The sequence below is a fragment of the Haliaeetus leucocephalus genome, unplaced genomic scaffold (assembly GCF_000737465.1).
Source record: "Haliaeetus leucocephalus isolate CR32 unplaced genomic scaffold, Haliaeetus_leucocephalus-4.0 Scaffold1, whole genome shotgun sequence".
NCBI lineage: Eukaryota > Metazoa > Chordata > Aves > Accipitriformes > Accipitridae > Haliaeetus > Haliaeetus leucocephalus.
The window spans coordinates 17,365,618-17,382,738 of NW_010972437.1; the positions used below are offsets into that span (position 1 = coordinate 17,365,618).

A 17,121-nucleotide genomic window follows, 5' to 3' on the forward strand; every position below is an offset into this window, starting at 1 on the left:
CGGGGGCGGCGGCGGTGGCGGCCCCGGGGCCAGGCTCTGCTCCGGTGGGCCGGGCAGGGTTCTAAAGGACCGGGCCGTGGCCCAGGGAACTGGTCAGGCTCTTGCTGTAGGGAACAGGGCCGTGCCGCAGTCATCTATATGGGGTTTTAGCGGGCCGGGCAAGGCTAAAGAGCAGGTCTTTGCTACACTGGGCTCTGTGGGTCTGTAGTGGGCTGGGCAGGGCTGTGCTATAAAGGCCCGAGGAGAGCTGTGCCCCGGGGGGCTGGGCTGTGAGGAGGGAGGGTGGTCACAGTCATGGTCTGTGCCAAGGAGGCCGCTGAGTGTGGTCTGTGGAGAGGGCTGGACTCAGCTGGCAAAATGGGGACACTGCAGCCCCTGCAGGGAGGTGTGCCACCCTGAGCCCAAGGAGGGGTCGCTGGGTCTCTGGGAGTGCCCAGCTCTTGGCAGCAAAGACTGTCTGTGTGCAGGAGCAGCATATGTGAGGACCTTTTCCTCTTGTTTTTCAGATGCTTGCTCAGGTGCATGGAGAGCCCCCAAACTCTGACTCTTTTCGGAAGCTGTGCTGTGGTTGTGTCAGGAAGGTGAGCGGAGGAGCAAAGGGTGCCATTGTGGGCGGATTTACTGGCGAGGGCGGGGAGAGGAGAAAACCAAAAAACCCTTTAGCCTTTGCTTCCCTCGTTCATGACATCCTTTAGTATCTGTTGTTTGGGCTGTGGCCAGGAGGTGTCCCCTCTGGACTCTTGGAGCAGGGCTTTTGGTGACTTCTGAAGCTTTGCCGCAGGGTGGCTCCTCCCGTCCTCTGCCGGAGTCAGAGACTTTTAGCGTAGAGCGTAGTGATTTCTCCTCCCTCCCACCCTAACTGCTAATGTCCCCGCTGCAATTCCCGAAGATGTCTGCAAGAAAGCCAAAGAAGAAGAAAGGCGTATTCTGGGGCATTGAGGTGGCCGAAACACTCAGGTGGCGTGGCTGGGAACTTGGAAAAGAGATGATCAAACATCTGATCTTGAAAAATGTTCATGAGAAAACCCAGAAGCTGAGCTACAGGTGCGTGGGAAGTTTCTTTCTCCTTCGTACTCCTCACACTCCCACTGCATCTTCATCCCTCCTGCTGTATCAGTCACATTAGCACCTTTTCTTGGATTCATCTGCCCCCTCTGCCCTTGGGCGTTGTATCGGAGACAGCGCATGCACACTTACGTAGCCCGACAGAAACCTGCTAATTCAGAAGCACAGCCCTTGTTCCTGGCAGGAGTATTTTAAATGAAATGCCTTTTTTAAAATTCTGTTTTGCTGATACTTCTGTCTGTGAAGCATTTCCAGTCTAGTGAGATTTTAATTGTGGATGTATGCCAGCCAGTCACTAGTGTGTCCTAAAACCATTGCTCCCGGGAGTCCCACTGGCTGTTGAGCCATTCCAGCACTCCCTGTGACCCTCCCTGCTCTGAAACTTAAATGTTTCTGCTAAATGGGTTTTGCTCATGCTGCGTAGCCTGGGAATGTAAAATACTGTTTAAGGAAGGGGTAGGTAGGTATTGCTGGGAATGGGTTTCCAGGACACCTGATTTGCTGCCAAGGTACCCTTGGGGTCAGGTGTGTAAAGTGCTTCTAATTGTGGGGTCTGGAGGTTTTGATTCTTTATTCTCTTTTCTGCTGTCTAACTTAACAACAGCTGTATGCCCTCAGACAAAATCTCTTGTTTTGATTTCATTACCTAGATGTCCTTCCACGCGATTCTTCTCCACTGTTTTTCCGCAGCCTATCACTTTGAGCCCTGGTATGTCCTTAACTCTGCCCATCGTTTTCCGGCCCACTGAAAAGGTAAAGTGGCAACATCAAAACTGCTCTCAGTGCTTGGGCTGGCTTCAAGGGGGGCAGTGGGCCTCTGCCACTCTTGTCCTTTATGATCTGTTTTCACTTGAATAAATTAGTCCTTAGGGAAGGTTCTTCCATAGAAAGACTGGGCAGCGTGACCTTCCTGCTCTCCCCGCACCTTCATCACCTGAGGGAGCCTTAACCCCTGAATTCTCTGCAGAGTTTACAAGAGGGATCCTCACAAAAAGCATTCCCAGTTTTCCACAAGTTTCTTCTAGCCGTGAAATCAGTAAGATAAGGTGCTTGAACTGTCCACACCTGGTTAGATCCCAGGGAGCCTCAGCTGGGTGGTTTTAGTGCAGAAACTTGGGTTGAGGGACTCAGTCTCTGCTCTCTTACAGGAGACCCCAAAACCTGTACATTGAAGGGCTACTGATTTTCTATAAGGGATATGTCAAGGGCCTCCCTTCTTTTTGGATGGGGTGGGTTTCTTTAAGTTTTATTTTTAACAGCAATGATTCTTTTTACCCAGCCCCTTTTCTTGATTTTCAGCTTGTTCCTGGCATCTGTCTTGGCTCTGAGTGTTGATCTCTGGCTCTTGTCCACAGCTGTGTATCTTTGATGTGAATCTCAATCCTAGCCATAGAGCATGATCATTGGGCAGATTCCCAGTACCCTGCTCTTTTAGTATCATGATTTTCTGATGACTGTTCAGTGTTCCATTTATGAAATAAGCTGCTGGCCTTGTTCTATTTTCAGTGAATAGTTTGTCTGCACCACATCAATTGCTAGAGCAGGAGGCTCCCTTTCTTAGAGAGAGCAAGGACTGTATGTGCTGCAGTGCCCAAGGTCTCTCCTTACCTGTATAAGTGGTACTCAGGAGAGGTGATGATTGGGGAGCATGGAAGACATGTATCTTGCAATTCCTTCTATTTTAGCCAGTTAGCAGATGTCCTGGGGCTCTTTGTACACAGTGCTGTCAATGCTGCATCTTTAAGTTATGTATTATCCACTTAGCTCTCTAGCTGACAAAGCACTTAATCAAAGATTAATATTTCTGTGCTTGTGGAGCTGAAAGAAAGATTGTACATGCTTCAGTTTAGCTGAATTGGGATCTTGAAAATGCTGAAAGAAATCCATCTGCATCAAAACAAATCAGGTGAAACAAATGTGGTCTTCAACTGCTCTCTCTGACGGTGGGTGTGTGTTCCCTGACAGAGGGAGGAGTATGCCTGAGTACCTTACTCACTGCCTGGCTTTTCTGAGTGCTTCATATGCTCTCTGTCCTGCACAGAGGCCTCTGCTGGTACCTCTGACACCGATGTTTTTTTTCCCCAACACTCTCACAGAGGTGAAGGTGATGGGTGTTCATGGGTAGAGCTGCAGTACCTGCAAGATGGAGCCAATCTAACTGCTGTCTCCCCTTGCTTTTCTGTGCAGAAGGAGTATGAAGACAGCATCTGCTTTAAGAAGGCTGAGGGTGAGTTCTCTGTCACCCTGCATGCTACGCTTCCACGCCCCGGTCTGTCCTTCCCAGCAGCTGTCCAGTTGCCTGTCTGTGCTGTCCACAATGTCACAGAGACAACATTCCTTGTGCGCAACACTGGGTGAGTGAGATGTGGCTGGGCAGACTCTCCTTCTGTTTTGTCAGGTATTTTGCCACCTTCTTGGACTCTCCAATGAATGCAGCTCATTCCAGTTGTCATTAGATCTGCTGGCTGCCTTAACAGGCAGCAGACCTCTGCCTCCTCTGAGGTCATGGCAGAAAAGGCAGCAGAAATGGTAGTACATGTCAGATCTCACTGTGGGAACATCTTGGCACCTCACATCTGTCTGTTTCCAGCATAGACTGAGAACCATTCATGCACAGGAACTAGTTGGGGACCAGCAAGGTCATCCCACATTCCACATCCCACATGAGAACATCCCACATTCACAGGAGAGGCCTGGGCTTGTAGTTAATCAAAGGCAGCCTGCCCAGCGTGAGTAGGGAGAGATGAGCTACCAGCTGGAAACATTTTAGTCTTCCTGTGACTTGACCTCTCTTCCCTTGGCACAGGAGTGCCATAGGAATGGCAGTGGAGTTGCCAACCTCTTTGATTTGGAGGCAGGCAATACAGAAGTTGGAGAGTCTCTCCAGTGCCTGCTCTTAGGTTCATGGAGCTGCCCAAAGCAGTGGCAGTGTTCTGTGGCTTGGAGTCATCATTTAGGAGCAAAGATGCTCCCAGTTATCAAGGACTGTCTTATTTTAATGAGGGAAGGACAGTAATTCCGGCAGTATTGTAGAAAGGAGTGCAGTGAAGAAGATCCCAGGCAAGGAGGAGGTGTACTTCAAACCATTTACAGTGAGAGCAAAGTAACCTTTACTAGTTGGAAGATGTCCTGTGCTCCCCAAAGCGGTCAGCTGATGCAGTAGGAAGGTGGAGAGGACAGAGGGGAGGGCACATGTATCTTCAGCAGAGCAAGGTATCAACTAGAAACCCTTTCAAGTGATTCATTCTCCCCTTAGAGAAATCATTTGTGCTGAGTGAGAGGTTCAGGGTGGAGTATATGGATGGTAAGTAGTGCACAGCTTGGAATCAATAAAATAGAAAAAGCTGATGGTATGTCATGTTCTTTGCACAAATCAAACAAGCAAAAGGAGTTCTGGAGAGTTGAATGAAGTATTAGGAAAACAGTTCAGTCCTCTCTTCTCAACTGGGCATATAATAGAGGAACAAATGTTCATTTAGAATTAAGTAGCAGCAAATTTAGATACAGGAAAAGCAAATACTTCATTCTGGAGTTGATTTCCTTGCTATCACATGATGAAGCTTAGAAATTTTATGGCCATTAATAAAGTTCTTAGATGTAATAGCTAAGATTCATTAAAGTGTGAACAGAGTGTTTGCAGAGACTAGAGACAAATTTCTTCCCAGCATCACATATTTGGCCAGATGCATTAGGCATTCTGCCATTCAATATCGGTTGCTTCACATCCTAACTGAATAACCCGTTGTGAAAGGTCCATCCTATGTGTGATTGCACAGGCAGCAAAGAATTCACTCATCTACCTAAAAAATATCTCCATTTCCTAGTGATCTCGTTACTGTGTTTGCCTGGGAGACACCAAGCCCTTTCTACATGATTCCTGACTGCGGCATGCTGAACCCAGGTGCTGAGTGCATGGTCAGGGTGGTTTTCCAACCCAAGGTGGCTGTGGTGTATGATGTGGCAGCAACGTGCTGGTTTGGAGGTGAAGAGAAACAAAAGAGGACTATCCAGCTAAAAGCCCTGGGTGAGTCTTTCTTGCATTTAGCAGTTAAAGAAGTGTGTATCATCCCGAAGTGTAGAATAGCATTTCACGGGGACACATGGAGGTGCTGGGCTCTGAGGCTGTGCTACAGTTGGCTCAACCCACTGATGAGCAAGTGAAGCCCATAGTTCGAAAGTGGCCTGTGAAATTTTCTAATGTACTTTTGTCAATTTGGAAGTGTGACCTGAAGAGACACAGGATCCAATATGCCCTGTGGCATGCTTTGGACAAACCAGCATTTCTGGAGCCTGCTTAAGTTGGCAGAGGGGAAGAAATGAGAGGAGTTCATTGGCACAATGCAAAAACCGTCAGAAACCCCTGGTCTTGTCTGTACTCAGTCTCTCCTGTCTGTCCCTGCTAGACAGAGAGCCAGAGGGAAAGTTCTAAAGCTCTCTGGATGCAAGTTAGAATAAGCAATGGACTTAGCAGCAATGGACTAGCAAGTCCTTGCCTGAAGTGCCTTGTATGACCACTGACGAACAAAAGAAGTGACTCTGAGTTTAGTAAATTAGGGCTGGAAGGGAGCTTATTTGGTTCAAAGCAGGGTCAACTTTGAAGGTAGATCCAACTTCAGAGTTACCTGAGGTTGTTCAGAGGCTTGTCCAGTTGAACATTAAATATCCAAGGATGGAGATTTCACCTCTCTTTCTTAACCCAGTATATTATTTCCTTTAACAGCCAAATACCCTTACCTGCGGGTGAGTGTGACAGGGGAAAAGTATGAAGGTGTACAGCCTGGAAAGTTTCAGGATGTGCTGTGCTTTGGATCAGTGCCAGTGGGGACAACTGTGGAGAAGTGTGTAGAAATCTTCAACATGTCTGTGGTATGTGGAGAGGGAGACTACTTCTTGTGAGAAGTTGGCATGCTGGCATGTTTCCCTGGGATATGCGGTCTTGAGTATCTCCCTTAATGCTGTGAAAATAACCCAAGTGGGAATGTGACTAAAACAGAGATGATGAGCCTTCCCCTACCAACCAGGCCATTCACCATTGCCTTCCAGCTACAGTGCTAGCAACTTATCCATTTGCAACATGATATGGCAGTTCCTGCCTGCTTCCCACCGTGCTTGGTCCAGATCAGACAGCTATTGTTGTCCTTCACATCCTGCAGCTCTCCTGCTCACCCTGGACAAGCCCATCAGTCCTGTGTGGCAGTTGTGGCAGTCTCAAATTGGCATGCATGTGTCCCAGGGAGCTGATGGATCTTCTGCCGTCCACAGTGGACTGCAACCTGGTGAATTGTTCTCGAAGTCAAATGGGCTGTATTTGAGCACCTTGTTCTCTGTGCCAGCTCAGCCCATCCTAGCCCATTAAAAGATGGATGTACTCAGACTGCTGACATGGATGACAGCAGTGCTGACTCCTCCCCAGGCTCTGCAACTTGGGAGTGGCAAAGACATACTCTGTTGTTGTACTGTTCTAATTCACACTGCAATGGTGTTCAGCATCCCCAGGCAAAGATCAGGACCTTTTTTAAGGGGCTTGAGGAAGGCATCAGAGAGCTGATCTTGTTTGGTTTTTTTGGTTTTTTGGGTTTTGGGGTTTTTTTTGTGAAAAGAAGATCCCTAGACAAGGTGGAACTGTGAATGAAGGGAAATAAATTATCTGCCTGCAGGTCCCCTGGTCACAGCAGTCACTTAGGCTACTTTGGTCCTTGGGGACACCTTGAGCCATCGTCCCCACTACCAGGAGGGGCACTCCAACCCAGAGATCACCAGGACATGTTGCTGCAGCCCACTGACTTCTGAGTGTATTGTGGGAGCTTGCTGCCAGCAGTGCTCCAGCAGGACAGAGTTGCAGAAGTTTGCACAGCATTTCTGTGCTGAGCTGCAGTACCCTTGGTGTTCTTGGTGGTGTTTAGCTCTGCTGAAAACTTCAGTTCTTCACTGATTAATGTCCTGCATTCAGAGCCATCTTGGCTCCTCTTGGCTCCTTTGTCAACCTATTTCTTTTCTGCTTGCAGGTTGATGCACCATGTAGGATAGAAAGAGCAAAAGATCCTCTGCTTCGAGATCATGTTTTCTCCTGTGATGTGTCCCATGGTGTTGTCCCTGCCAACGGGAAGCTGGTCTTGTGCATACAATTTCAGCCTCAGATAGTAGGAGAGCACAGTACCGACTATTTCACTATAATATCTGCTGGATGCCTCTTGCAGACTGTCCTGAAGGTGGTTGGCTCATGTAAAGGTACCACAGTGAGAGCCTTCCCTGTTTCTCCCCATCGTCATTGTCTTAGCACTGCAGGGGAAGGGCTAGTGCTTGAGGAAGGGCTAGGGACTGTCACAGCCCTGAGTCACAGACTTACCTTCTGTTGGGATCCAGGCTGTCTCTGGTGCACCATTTGGGATTTATACTTGCTTGAGACAGATGTCAGACTGTTAGAAGTGAATGTCCAGCTGTTTGCTAGGACTGGTGGGTTTTCTAATGAGGTGATTCTGGTTTGGGAAGATCAGTTAAGTGCAGCAGTGGCTTGTGACATGTTGACAGAAACAGCTATGACAGGTCCAGGATCTGTCTTACATGTTGTTGTGCTAGGTCCTTTAGTGTCCCTGCACCAACATTCTGTGGACTTTGACTGGATCAATCTTGGGGAAAGTTTGATGCAGACACTGAAAATCAGCAACATCTCAGATGTCCCAGCCTATTACCAATTTGATATTGATGTCAGAGGGAGTGTCTTCTCCTTGGATCGACCCTGTGGAGTCTTGGAGGGCATAACAACACTAGCACTGAAGGTGACCTTTCGACCTACTCACCCCATCAGCTATCACCGCAGAGTGGTGTGCCTTGTCCACCATCAGGTATGAGAGGCAAAGGGTGGTTTCATCTCTGTGATAGCTCAGAGGGATCTTCCAATGTAACCCATCAGAGCTGGCCTCTCTCACTTAGTATCCCCCACAAATCTATTCCCACTGCGTTTCCATTGACACCTGTCACATAATCATAGAATCATTTAGGTTGGGATGGACCTTTCAGATCATTGAGTCAAACCACTAACCCAACAATGCCAAGTCCACCACTAAACCATGTCCCTAAGCACCACATCTACACGTCTTTTAAATACCTCCAGGGTTGGTGACTCTACCACTTCCCTGAGCAGCCTGTTTCAGTGCTTGACAACACTTTTGGTGAAGAAATTTTTCCTAATATCCAATTTAAACCTCCCCTGGCACAACTTGAGGCCATTTCCTCTTGTCCTATTGCTTGTTGCTAAGGAGAAGAGACCGACACCCACCTCACTACAGCTTCCTTTCAGGTAGTTGTAGAGAGCGATAGGGTCTCCCCTGAGCCTCCTTTTCTCCAGGCTAAACAACCCCAGTTTCCTCAGCTGGTCCTCATAAGACTTGTGCTCTAGACCCTTCACCAGTTCTTCTTTGGACATGCTCCAGCACCTCAATGTCTTTGTTGTAGTGAGGGGCCCAAACCTGAACACAGCTCAGTATCCGAGGTGTGGCCTTACCAGTGCCAAGTACAGGGGGATGATCACTTCCCTAGTCCTGCTGGCCACACTATTTCTGATACGAGCCAGGATGCTGTTGGCCTTCTTGGCCAGCTGGGCACACTGCTGGCTCATGTTCAGCCAGCTGTTGACCAACACCCTCAGATCCTTTCCCTCCAGGCAGCTTTCCAGCCACTCTTCCCCAGGCCTGTAGTGTTGCATGGGGTTGTTGTGACCCAAGCGTGGGACCTGGGCTCTTATTGAGCAGAATTCCCATGGTGCAGGTTCCTATCAGCAGTAGAGGGCTGATGTGGACAGACAGTCAGTAATGCCTCTGGGAAGGGTGAGGTGCATCCTCAGTGGATCCTGTTCATTTAGGTCTCTGAGTGAAATTTAGCTGCACAGCCATGCACTGAGTGCCTTCAACTTTCACTCCAGTTTCAAGAAAGTTCTTGCATCCTGTCAAGACATAAAGTAAATGGCAGTCTAATATTGCAGATGCTAAGCCTTTCCCAGGCATGGTTTTGGAAGTGAGGTACTAGGATGGTGTAACTCTCAAAACAATCACAGAAGGACAGTTTATTATAATCCTTTCTGGTGTTTTCGCAGGAACCCATGTATGTGGACTTTTTTGGTACCTGCCATTCAGACATAGCTAAGCCAGCCATCCTTCAGGCAAGACACCTCTCCTGGTACCGAACCAACATGGTGAGGGGACTGACCTTCTACCCCCCTGACATCCTGAGTGTGATGCTGAAGGATGGGAAGTTGCAGATGGATGAAAAGGGAGCCCTCATGCTGCCCCCCAAGGTATGAGCTGCCCTCCCTGGAATCTAAGGTGCTGTTCTCTGCAGATGTTGGGCTTCTGTTGCACAAGCCAGACAGATCTAGAAGGACTTGCAGGTGCCAGACTGATTTCTTTAGTATCTCTGCTGTTAATGTTCTCAGTACACACCAATACTATCTATGTCAGTTGGGTCTTACCCAAGTTCAGCTACTAAGCCACTTTCTGGCTTTAACTCAGTCACGGTGTCTTCTTTTGCTTCATGTAGCTTCAGACTAAGCACTGGCTTACAAACAGGAGCCTCCTTGAAGCCTAGACTTGGAGATGTCCTGGGAACTGTCAATGAAGCGCATCTTGCATGCCCTCTTGCTTGTGAAGGCAGTCAGGACTGTAGTGCCTGGTGCCTCCCAGAGGCACACTTCCCCTGCTCACTCCGAGATGTTTCTATCCTGTAGATCCCTCAGGACAAGCCTCCCAAGGAATACTTTGAAGCCAACTCCATGACTGAATATTTCTACGATGGTGTAAGCAGTGACCTGGCCTTGTTTCCTCCTCACATTAGTGTCAGCCCTAGGGAGTATGATTTTGGTTGCTGCGTGCCACTCCACAAGGTAGAACCGCTTCCTCTCTGTGTGACCAACCACACCAAAGGAACGATCACTGTTGCCTGGACTCCAAGCCATGGCAGTGCCTTCCAAGTGAGCCCTGAAATCTGTGACATCCCACCTTTGAAGTCTTCAGCCTTCCGTGTTCTTTTCCAGCCCACTCAGCTCAACAGTCTCTATGCAGCAGAGCTGGAAGGTTTTGCCTCCTACAAGGTTAGTAGGAATTACTAGGACCAGTTTCCAGAGAGGGCCTGGCAAGAGGCTGCAGGCTAAAGGCTTTTGCGGGAGTTAAAATTCAAATGGAACCTTTCATTTTGAGTTTGGCAAGCTGGCATCTTTACTAAGTCCTTTGGCCACTGTTTTGATACACTAGTGGGTTAAAATTTCTTCTTCACCTGTGTCCTGACAAAGATAAATCAGCAAAGCAAGCCACAGCTCATGCATATGGACAGTTACACTTGCTCTTACCCCCAGTGAACGTGAAGTAATGTACACCGCACTGAAGGAGGAATTACTGTGGATTACCACACTATTAGCATAGATGGGAGCCTGCACAAGGATGGTTGTTGTGGCCTGGGTGGTGGGCAGTAACTTGTTTTTTGTGTCTGGCCCTCCACAAGTAAAGCTGCTGAGGGCACTCTACATCACTGCAGCCTCTCCTCCCATGTGATGTGGGATTCACATCACACAAGGCTGCAATTGCAGGTTTTAGCACCCAGAAACTTCCTGGTAGGAGAGAGAGATCTTCATTACATTGTTGATTATTCTCCTTGCATTTTTCTTCCCTTCTAAGCCAGTGTGGAGGATATCTGGGAGTAACCTTAGAGTCAGGAGTTTCTTAGGCTCAGGTAAAGGATAGATGATAATTTTCAGTGTGACTCACTGTTAAATGCAACTTTAGCACCTGCAAATATCTCAAACTGCACTAGGGTGTCTGTAGACCCTCCTTCCCTAAGGCAACTCTTGTAGTATCACAGAACAGCTGGGATAGGTCCTTCTGCTTGAAAGTGATTCCATAGTCTTTTGGGTCTGAAATGTAGTTAGTTGGGAAAGCAGCACTCATGTTTCTCATCTGGCACTGGTCAGTTCTTCTTCCCTGAAAAAGTCAATTCCTCAGCCCTAGGAATGCCATTGAAACAAACTGCTGATGATGATGACACATGCACTTGAAGGCACCTTGCCACACTCCCTTCCTGCATGCACTCTGTTCTGTCTCTTGCATGCCTGCAGGTGCTGAGACACTATAGCAACATTGAGGAGGATGCCACCATCTGTCCATCCTGGTGCCTGACTGTCAGGCTGAGAGCGCACACGTATGAAGCAGAACGGGAACACTTTGTCCCACAGTACATCCTGGATGTCCCCAAGGTGTGTAACTGGTTGATGTTTGGATCTTTGCAGAGATGCTCAGTGTTTACGTCTGAAGTCTTTACCTTGTCTCCCATTGCACCATCCTGAGATGTGGCTTAAGTGGTTTCTGAGGGTGTGGAGACTCCTGCTTTGGTACAGAGGTAGGATGCTCTTTCTCCTGCATTATCCTCCTAGCCTCCAGTGTGTCAGGTTACACTGAGCATCTCAGCTCTGAGAGGAAAGCTGTTGGGATCTCCTTCCTTTCTGTTTAAGTGGACATAGGCACTGACAAGGGTGCTTAGTCCCCTCCCAGGAGCCTCAGACACTCTGCATGCACTTAGGCAAATGGAGGGCAGCACACAGAATCCTCACTTATAGAAGAGAAGCAGTTGCAAGGTAGAGTGGAAGTTTTCCTGACTGTCTCTGCTGTTTCTGTAGTACAAGAAAGTATTGCTCCTATGAGGTAAAGTGAGATCTGACCCTAGGAAGTAAGAATAGTCTTGAGAACCTCTTAGAAAATCCCCTCAGCTAGTTCAGGACATGCAGCCTGTATCTGATATGCATGAGCTGGAGCAAATTCCAGGTTTCTGAAATTCTTAATCCAGGAGGTCACTATCCATGCAGAGGCTGTAGGCCTCAGCAAGCAGCTCACTTATTGGATGACCGAAAAGCATTAATGGAAAGTAGCTTCACTGATCCCATGAGCCTATGAAAGATGAGGGCCACTGTGGGAAGGGAAAAGACCATAATTTTTATACCCTTGGGTGATTTACTTTCTTTCTTTGAAGAGAACTAGTTACAAATTTCTCCATAGACTCAGGATAGTGCTTGTTTGAACTTGGAATTCAACACAGTGAAAACTTTTTCTTTAAGCTGGTTTTCTAAACCCAGTGCAAACAGTTCTTCTTGCTTGTCTCCACCAGACTTTTCCTCCTGTGGCTCCTAACACTGATACCTACTGCAGTATGCTGCTCTTGAACACAGGCACCTCTTCGATAACCTTCAGTGTGAACCAAGCTGCCTGTCCCTCTGTTTTGGTCAAGCCCTGCTCAGGACACATCATTCCAGGAGGCCACCAGATTTTCTTTCTCTCCACTCACCCAGTTAACACAGTCTCACAGCAGCATGTCCTGCCTTTGCAGCTGAACTCTTGTCCTGGATACACCAAGGTAGGGAGGGGGAAGTAGAAGACGGTGAGCAAAGTTTTGTTCCCTTGTAGTCTTCCCTTTTCACAGTGACTTGTGCTGTGATCCCTATTATATCTCCTGATGGTTAGTTTTGGTTTTTCCCTTTGGAAGTAGCAATGAAAGAATATTTTCAACATTTAAGATGGGGTCAACACTGCAGAGAGAATGTGCTTGTGGTGCCAGACATCCTGTAGTCCTTGTTCCCTTGGGCTTCTATCTCCTGGAATGCACTATACTATGCTCAGGGCCCTCCTTCACAGCACAATCTGAAGTGCTTCCCCTCTTCCTTCAGATCCAGTTTGTTCTTGCTTCTCTCTTGGAAGGAGCAACATCTTTGCAAGGTCCCTCCAGAGGTAGCTGAGATGTCTGGCTAATGTCTGTTACTTTTCCCTTAATTCCACAGGAGATTGCTCTCCGGAGTTGTGGAGAGTCCCTTCTTTTGCTCTTAGAAGGTGATGGAAATCTATACTTCAAGCCTGTCTATATAGGGACCTCCTCTACACGAATGTATACCATAAAAAACTGCACAAGGCTACCCATGGTTTTCAAATGGAAGATCCATGAGCCTGACAGGAAGATCCTGTCTGTTAGCCCCACTGCAGGGATCCTCCAGCCCTATGAAGCCATGGTAAGTTCAAGTTCTACTAAAGTTGTATTTTGCTCTCTACAGTACAGCTGTGGAGTGTTTAGAGCAGAAATGTGAGGGGTGCCAATAATTTGGTCATTAACGCTAAAGTTGGAGAATACCAGTCAGTGTCTTAGCTTGGGTTGCGAGCCAGCATCTGCAGTCATGCTGGTTCCCACAATGTGGATTTGCCTAAACATGATGACATCCTCCTTGACTACAGGACCAAACAGGCCTTAAACAGGCACTAGATCATGATATCCTGGATGACAGCAACTTTGTCATGCACCAGATGTTAACAGATGGAGGACAAATGAAAGCACGAGAGAGTTTATGATATTTTTCTGTTCTTCCAGCTGTAAATTCAGGTTCTAAACTTCTACTGTATTCCTGAGTGTTTTTTGAGAGTACTGAGGAGTAGCATATCTCCACAGCCTGGCTTTGAATATCTGAATGTGCATGCCCAATATGAACCTTTGACAGAGGCAGAGATGGTGGAGGATTGGAGTGAGAGTGTCTCCAGAGTTGTCAGTAGAGGACTAGGTTAGCTGTAATGGAGTGTCGTGGTTTAACCCCAGCCAGCAACTAAGCACCACGCAGCCGCTCACTCACTCCCCCCCATCCAGCGGGATGGGGGAGAAAATCGGGAAAAAGAAGTAAAACTCGTGGGTTGAGATAAGAACGGTTTAATAGAACAGAAAAGAAGAAACTAATAATGATAATGATAACACTAATAAAATGACAACAGTAGTAATAAAAGGATTGGAATGTACAAATGATGCGCAGGGCAATTGCTCACCACCCGCCAACTGACACCCAGCCAGTCCCCGAGCAGCGATTCCCCCCACCCCCACTTCCCAGTTCCTATACTAGATGGGACGTCACGTGGTATGGAATACCCCCTTGGCCACTTTGGGTCAGGTGCCCTGGTTGTGTCCTGTGCCAACTTCTTGTGCCCCTCCAGCTTTCTCGCTGGCTGGGCATGAGAAGCTGAAAAATCCTTGACTACAGTCTAAACACTACTGAGCAACAACTGAAAACATCAGTGTTATCAACATTCTTCGCATACTGAACTCAAAACATAGCACTGTACCAGCTACTAGGAAGACAGTTAACTCTATCCCAGCTGAAACCAGGACATGGAGGAAGGGGCTGTGCATTGAATGTAACCATTGTGGTGTATAGGTTTGGCTCTGGTCTGGAACTCCTGTGAATGCTCTCCTTCCCTCTTGTGATTTCAGGCTCAGGCATGGACTTTTACTCCTGACAAGGAGACCAAATATCTGCTGCGTGCTATGGTGTCTGTGAGGAGGAAAAGCCCAGACCCTATGTCTCCCCAAAGTGCCCGTTATGCCTTACGGATTGTTGGAGAGGGGGCTCTGGGCACCATCAGGGTAAGGAACTGGGGCCCACTGGGTAGTAGGAGGGGTACTAGGGTGGGATAGGGGTCTTGGGCTTCCCCTTTTTGCACAATCTGTACTGGAGGCAACCAATAAGGATTTACAGCAAAATTCCCAGACGTTGCTCTCAGTGGAGATGACAGAGCTGATTCTGGCAACCTAATGGCAATGGCACGATGTGAATGTCCTGTCAGTTCAAATGTGACCTGCCCAAATCCTCTAGGATCACTCTCAACTCCTCTGTTCCAGACTGAACTGAGCAAGTCCTTTGGCTCCTTGGGACTCCCAGCTCTCTCCTCTCATTCTGTCTTCAACATTTGTTCTGCTTTCAGTCCAATTTCTAAGTGAAGTGGACCTGACTGCTAAAGTGGTGTTGCTAGCACGCATCCACTTAGCTTTCCTCCTATTATCTGCAGATCTGTGCAGCCACCCTCATTTTCAGGCACATTTCCTAAGGAACCAGAGCAAAAAAAATAATTCTTTGTAGGTCATTGCCCAATGTCAGTCATTGGATGGGTAGAAATGTCTTAGAGGTGTTTAGTCACTATAAATTGCATGCAAGCAGATGACTAGCCAAAAGAGAAGGGGAACTTTTAATGCAGTCATGGAGGGACCGACAGATTTGCCCCTGGTGCAGCTGGCCAGCTAGTGTCCCCACAGCTCCAAATGTGCTGCATCCTACCCAACCAGCAGCCCAAATAACAGTAAGAGAGTGCCTCTGGAGGAGGGATTGAGCCCCTTGCAGCCCTGTTCCAACATCTCCCGGGGCATGACAGGTCACACACAAAGCAGGGAGCCCTTTGCACCACACTGTACATGCCAAGGGATCAGCACGTGGTGAGATAAGTGGTGGCTATGCTTGACCTCTACGCTCTATGTGTAACAGTGACCTTTGCATGGCGGGTTTGAATTCCAGGCACAAAAGGAGCACCTGGACCTTGGAAATGTTCTAGTTGGTGACCTGCAAAGCTGCAGCGTTGTACTGCTAAATGATGGGATCTGTTCTCTGAAGTACATCCTCAGCGTGGAACAACTGATCAGTGGGCCTTGTGACCCCGAGGAGTTCCGCAGCGATCCGCTGGGTACTGTAAGGGATGTAGCATGGGGTGGGGGCCTTGGCTTTCCCCTCTTTTCTGCAAACTCAATCTAGCATGAGCTCAGAGGTTGGGCTGCTTAGAATCAATGCAAGCTAGCCAGTAAGTGCCTTAAGGGATCTGCTCCTTTGCTTAGGGATTTGCTACAGGTGACTCTTCTATCTTGCTGGAAAAAGCATAACCCAGAGCCTGACAACTGAAGCTAGACCAATTTGAAATAAGATGTGATTTCCCAGCAGAGAAGGGAGTTAAATAAAGGAGGTTCCCAGAAGAAATGGTGGAATGCAACACTTAGCTGCCTTTCTAGAGGAACTCCTCTGGAGAAGTTCCCTGTTCTTTGCTGGCCAAAGGCAGGCTGGGTACTCCCAATGAGCTGCCTTCAGTTGTAGTCTGGGAATCCCAACTTCAGCACCTGAAACTGGTCCTAATGATTAGGCATGGGGTGGGGGGGCAATGGCTTGAGTGCAGGTAGGCTTAGGGAGCTGTGTGCTGAACACGTGTGTGGCGTAAAAGAGATCAGTGATGCCAAGAGCTCATACCATCTCTTTTCTCCTACAGCTCTAGAGCTGGAACACTCTAGAGGGACAATCCCCGCAAGGTCAAAAGCTTTTGTCCAAATAACAGTCAGACCAGTCCGTCGGCTGCATTACACCTGGTCAATCAAATATGCTATTTGTACCCCCACAGGTGAGAGATGGGTATTTTGGGAAAATCATTCCTTCCCAACCAAGTAGAGTGTGTCATAACAGGCTGAGCTGCACAGCTCCCAATGTATGAGTCCTGCCTGAAGAAATCCCGGTGATGAGCAATTCACCAGAGCCAGATCCTATGTGCTGTCTCCTTTTTGCTGCACCTTTGGGGGTTAGAATTATGACTGAGCCATAAGACACAGACAGGGAGAGCTGCAAGTTTCCTGCTGCTGTGGTCACAAGATTCCCTGCTCCTCTGCATGACCATGGCCTTTTACAATGCATCCTGAAACATATTCTGAGAGCTTCATGCAACCAGTCCTATGCAGCTGGGGTCCTTTTTGCGTATCTGGATTGGTCCCTGTGTAAGAAAGAATGCAGTTGAACTAGAAAATGTATGGAGAGGGGCAACAGGGCTGTTCAGAGGTGGGGAACAGCATTTGTACAAGAAGAGACTAGTTAGACAAGGAGTTTCCATCTTGGAAAGTGGAGAATGGCAATGCCACATGAATGGTATGGAGAAGACAAGATGTAAACAGATGTTTATGATTTTTCAGTGTGAAAACAAGGAACACTTCATAAAATGACTAGGCTGTAGGCTTAAATCAAAAAAGGGAGTTTTCACATAGTGCAGAACTAAACTGTGTAAATACACTATTGAAAAGGATCACATTCATAGTCTTTTGGTGATCTCTAAATGCAGAAGTCAAGGTACAATAAGAAGTCAGTGGTTTAGAACTTTTCAGAAGCTGTCAAAGAAAAGACTATGTACAAGTCCTGTTCTTTCTTTCTGTCATGGATAAACCCCAGCCAGCAACTAAGCACCATGCAGCTGCTCACTC

At 47.8% G+C, this 17,121-nt stretch overlaps 1 protein-coding gene across 1 annotated transcript in view; it reads left to right on the top strand.

The window, feature by feature from the left end:
• The first annotated feature begins 506 nt into the window (after nucleotides 1-506).
• Nucleotides 507-17,121, top strand: part of CCDC108 (coiled-coil domain containing 108) — a 33,687-nt gene continuing 17,072 nt past the window's right edge. The window contains exons 1-16 of the mRNA XM_010569683.1: nucleotides 507-581; nucleotides 890-1,044; nucleotides 1,716-1,818; nucleotides 3,253-3,419; nucleotides 4,890-5,089; nucleotides 5,786-5,931; nucleotides 7,071-7,293; nucleotides 7,642-7,907; nucleotides 9,155-9,355; nucleotides 9,785-10,147; nucleotides 11,165-11,302; nucleotides 12,208-12,453; nucleotides 12,875-13,099; nucleotides 14,338-14,490; nucleotides 15,413-15,578; nucleotides 16,149-16,277. Coding sequence (XP_010567985.1) covers nucleotides 507-581; nucleotides 890-1,044; nucleotides 1,716-1,818; nucleotides 3,253-3,419; nucleotides 4,890-5,089; nucleotides 5,786-5,931; nucleotides 7,071-7,293; nucleotides 7,642-7,907; nucleotides 9,155-9,355; nucleotides 9,785-10,147; nucleotides 11,165-11,302; nucleotides 12,208-12,453; nucleotides 12,875-13,099; nucleotides 14,338-14,490; nucleotides 15,413-15,578; nucleotides 16,149-16,277 — 2,956 coding nt within the window. The remainder of the gene's footprint in view (nucleotides 582-889; nucleotides 1,045-1,715; nucleotides 1,819-3,252; nucleotides 3,420-4,889; nucleotides 5,090-5,785; nucleotides 5,932-7,070; nucleotides 7,294-7,641; nucleotides 7,908-9,154; nucleotides 9,356-9,784; nucleotides 10,148-11,164; nucleotides 11,303-12,207; nucleotides 12,454-12,874; nucleotides 13,100-14,337; nucleotides 14,491-15,412; nucleotides 15,579-16,148; nucleotides 16,278-17,121) is intronic.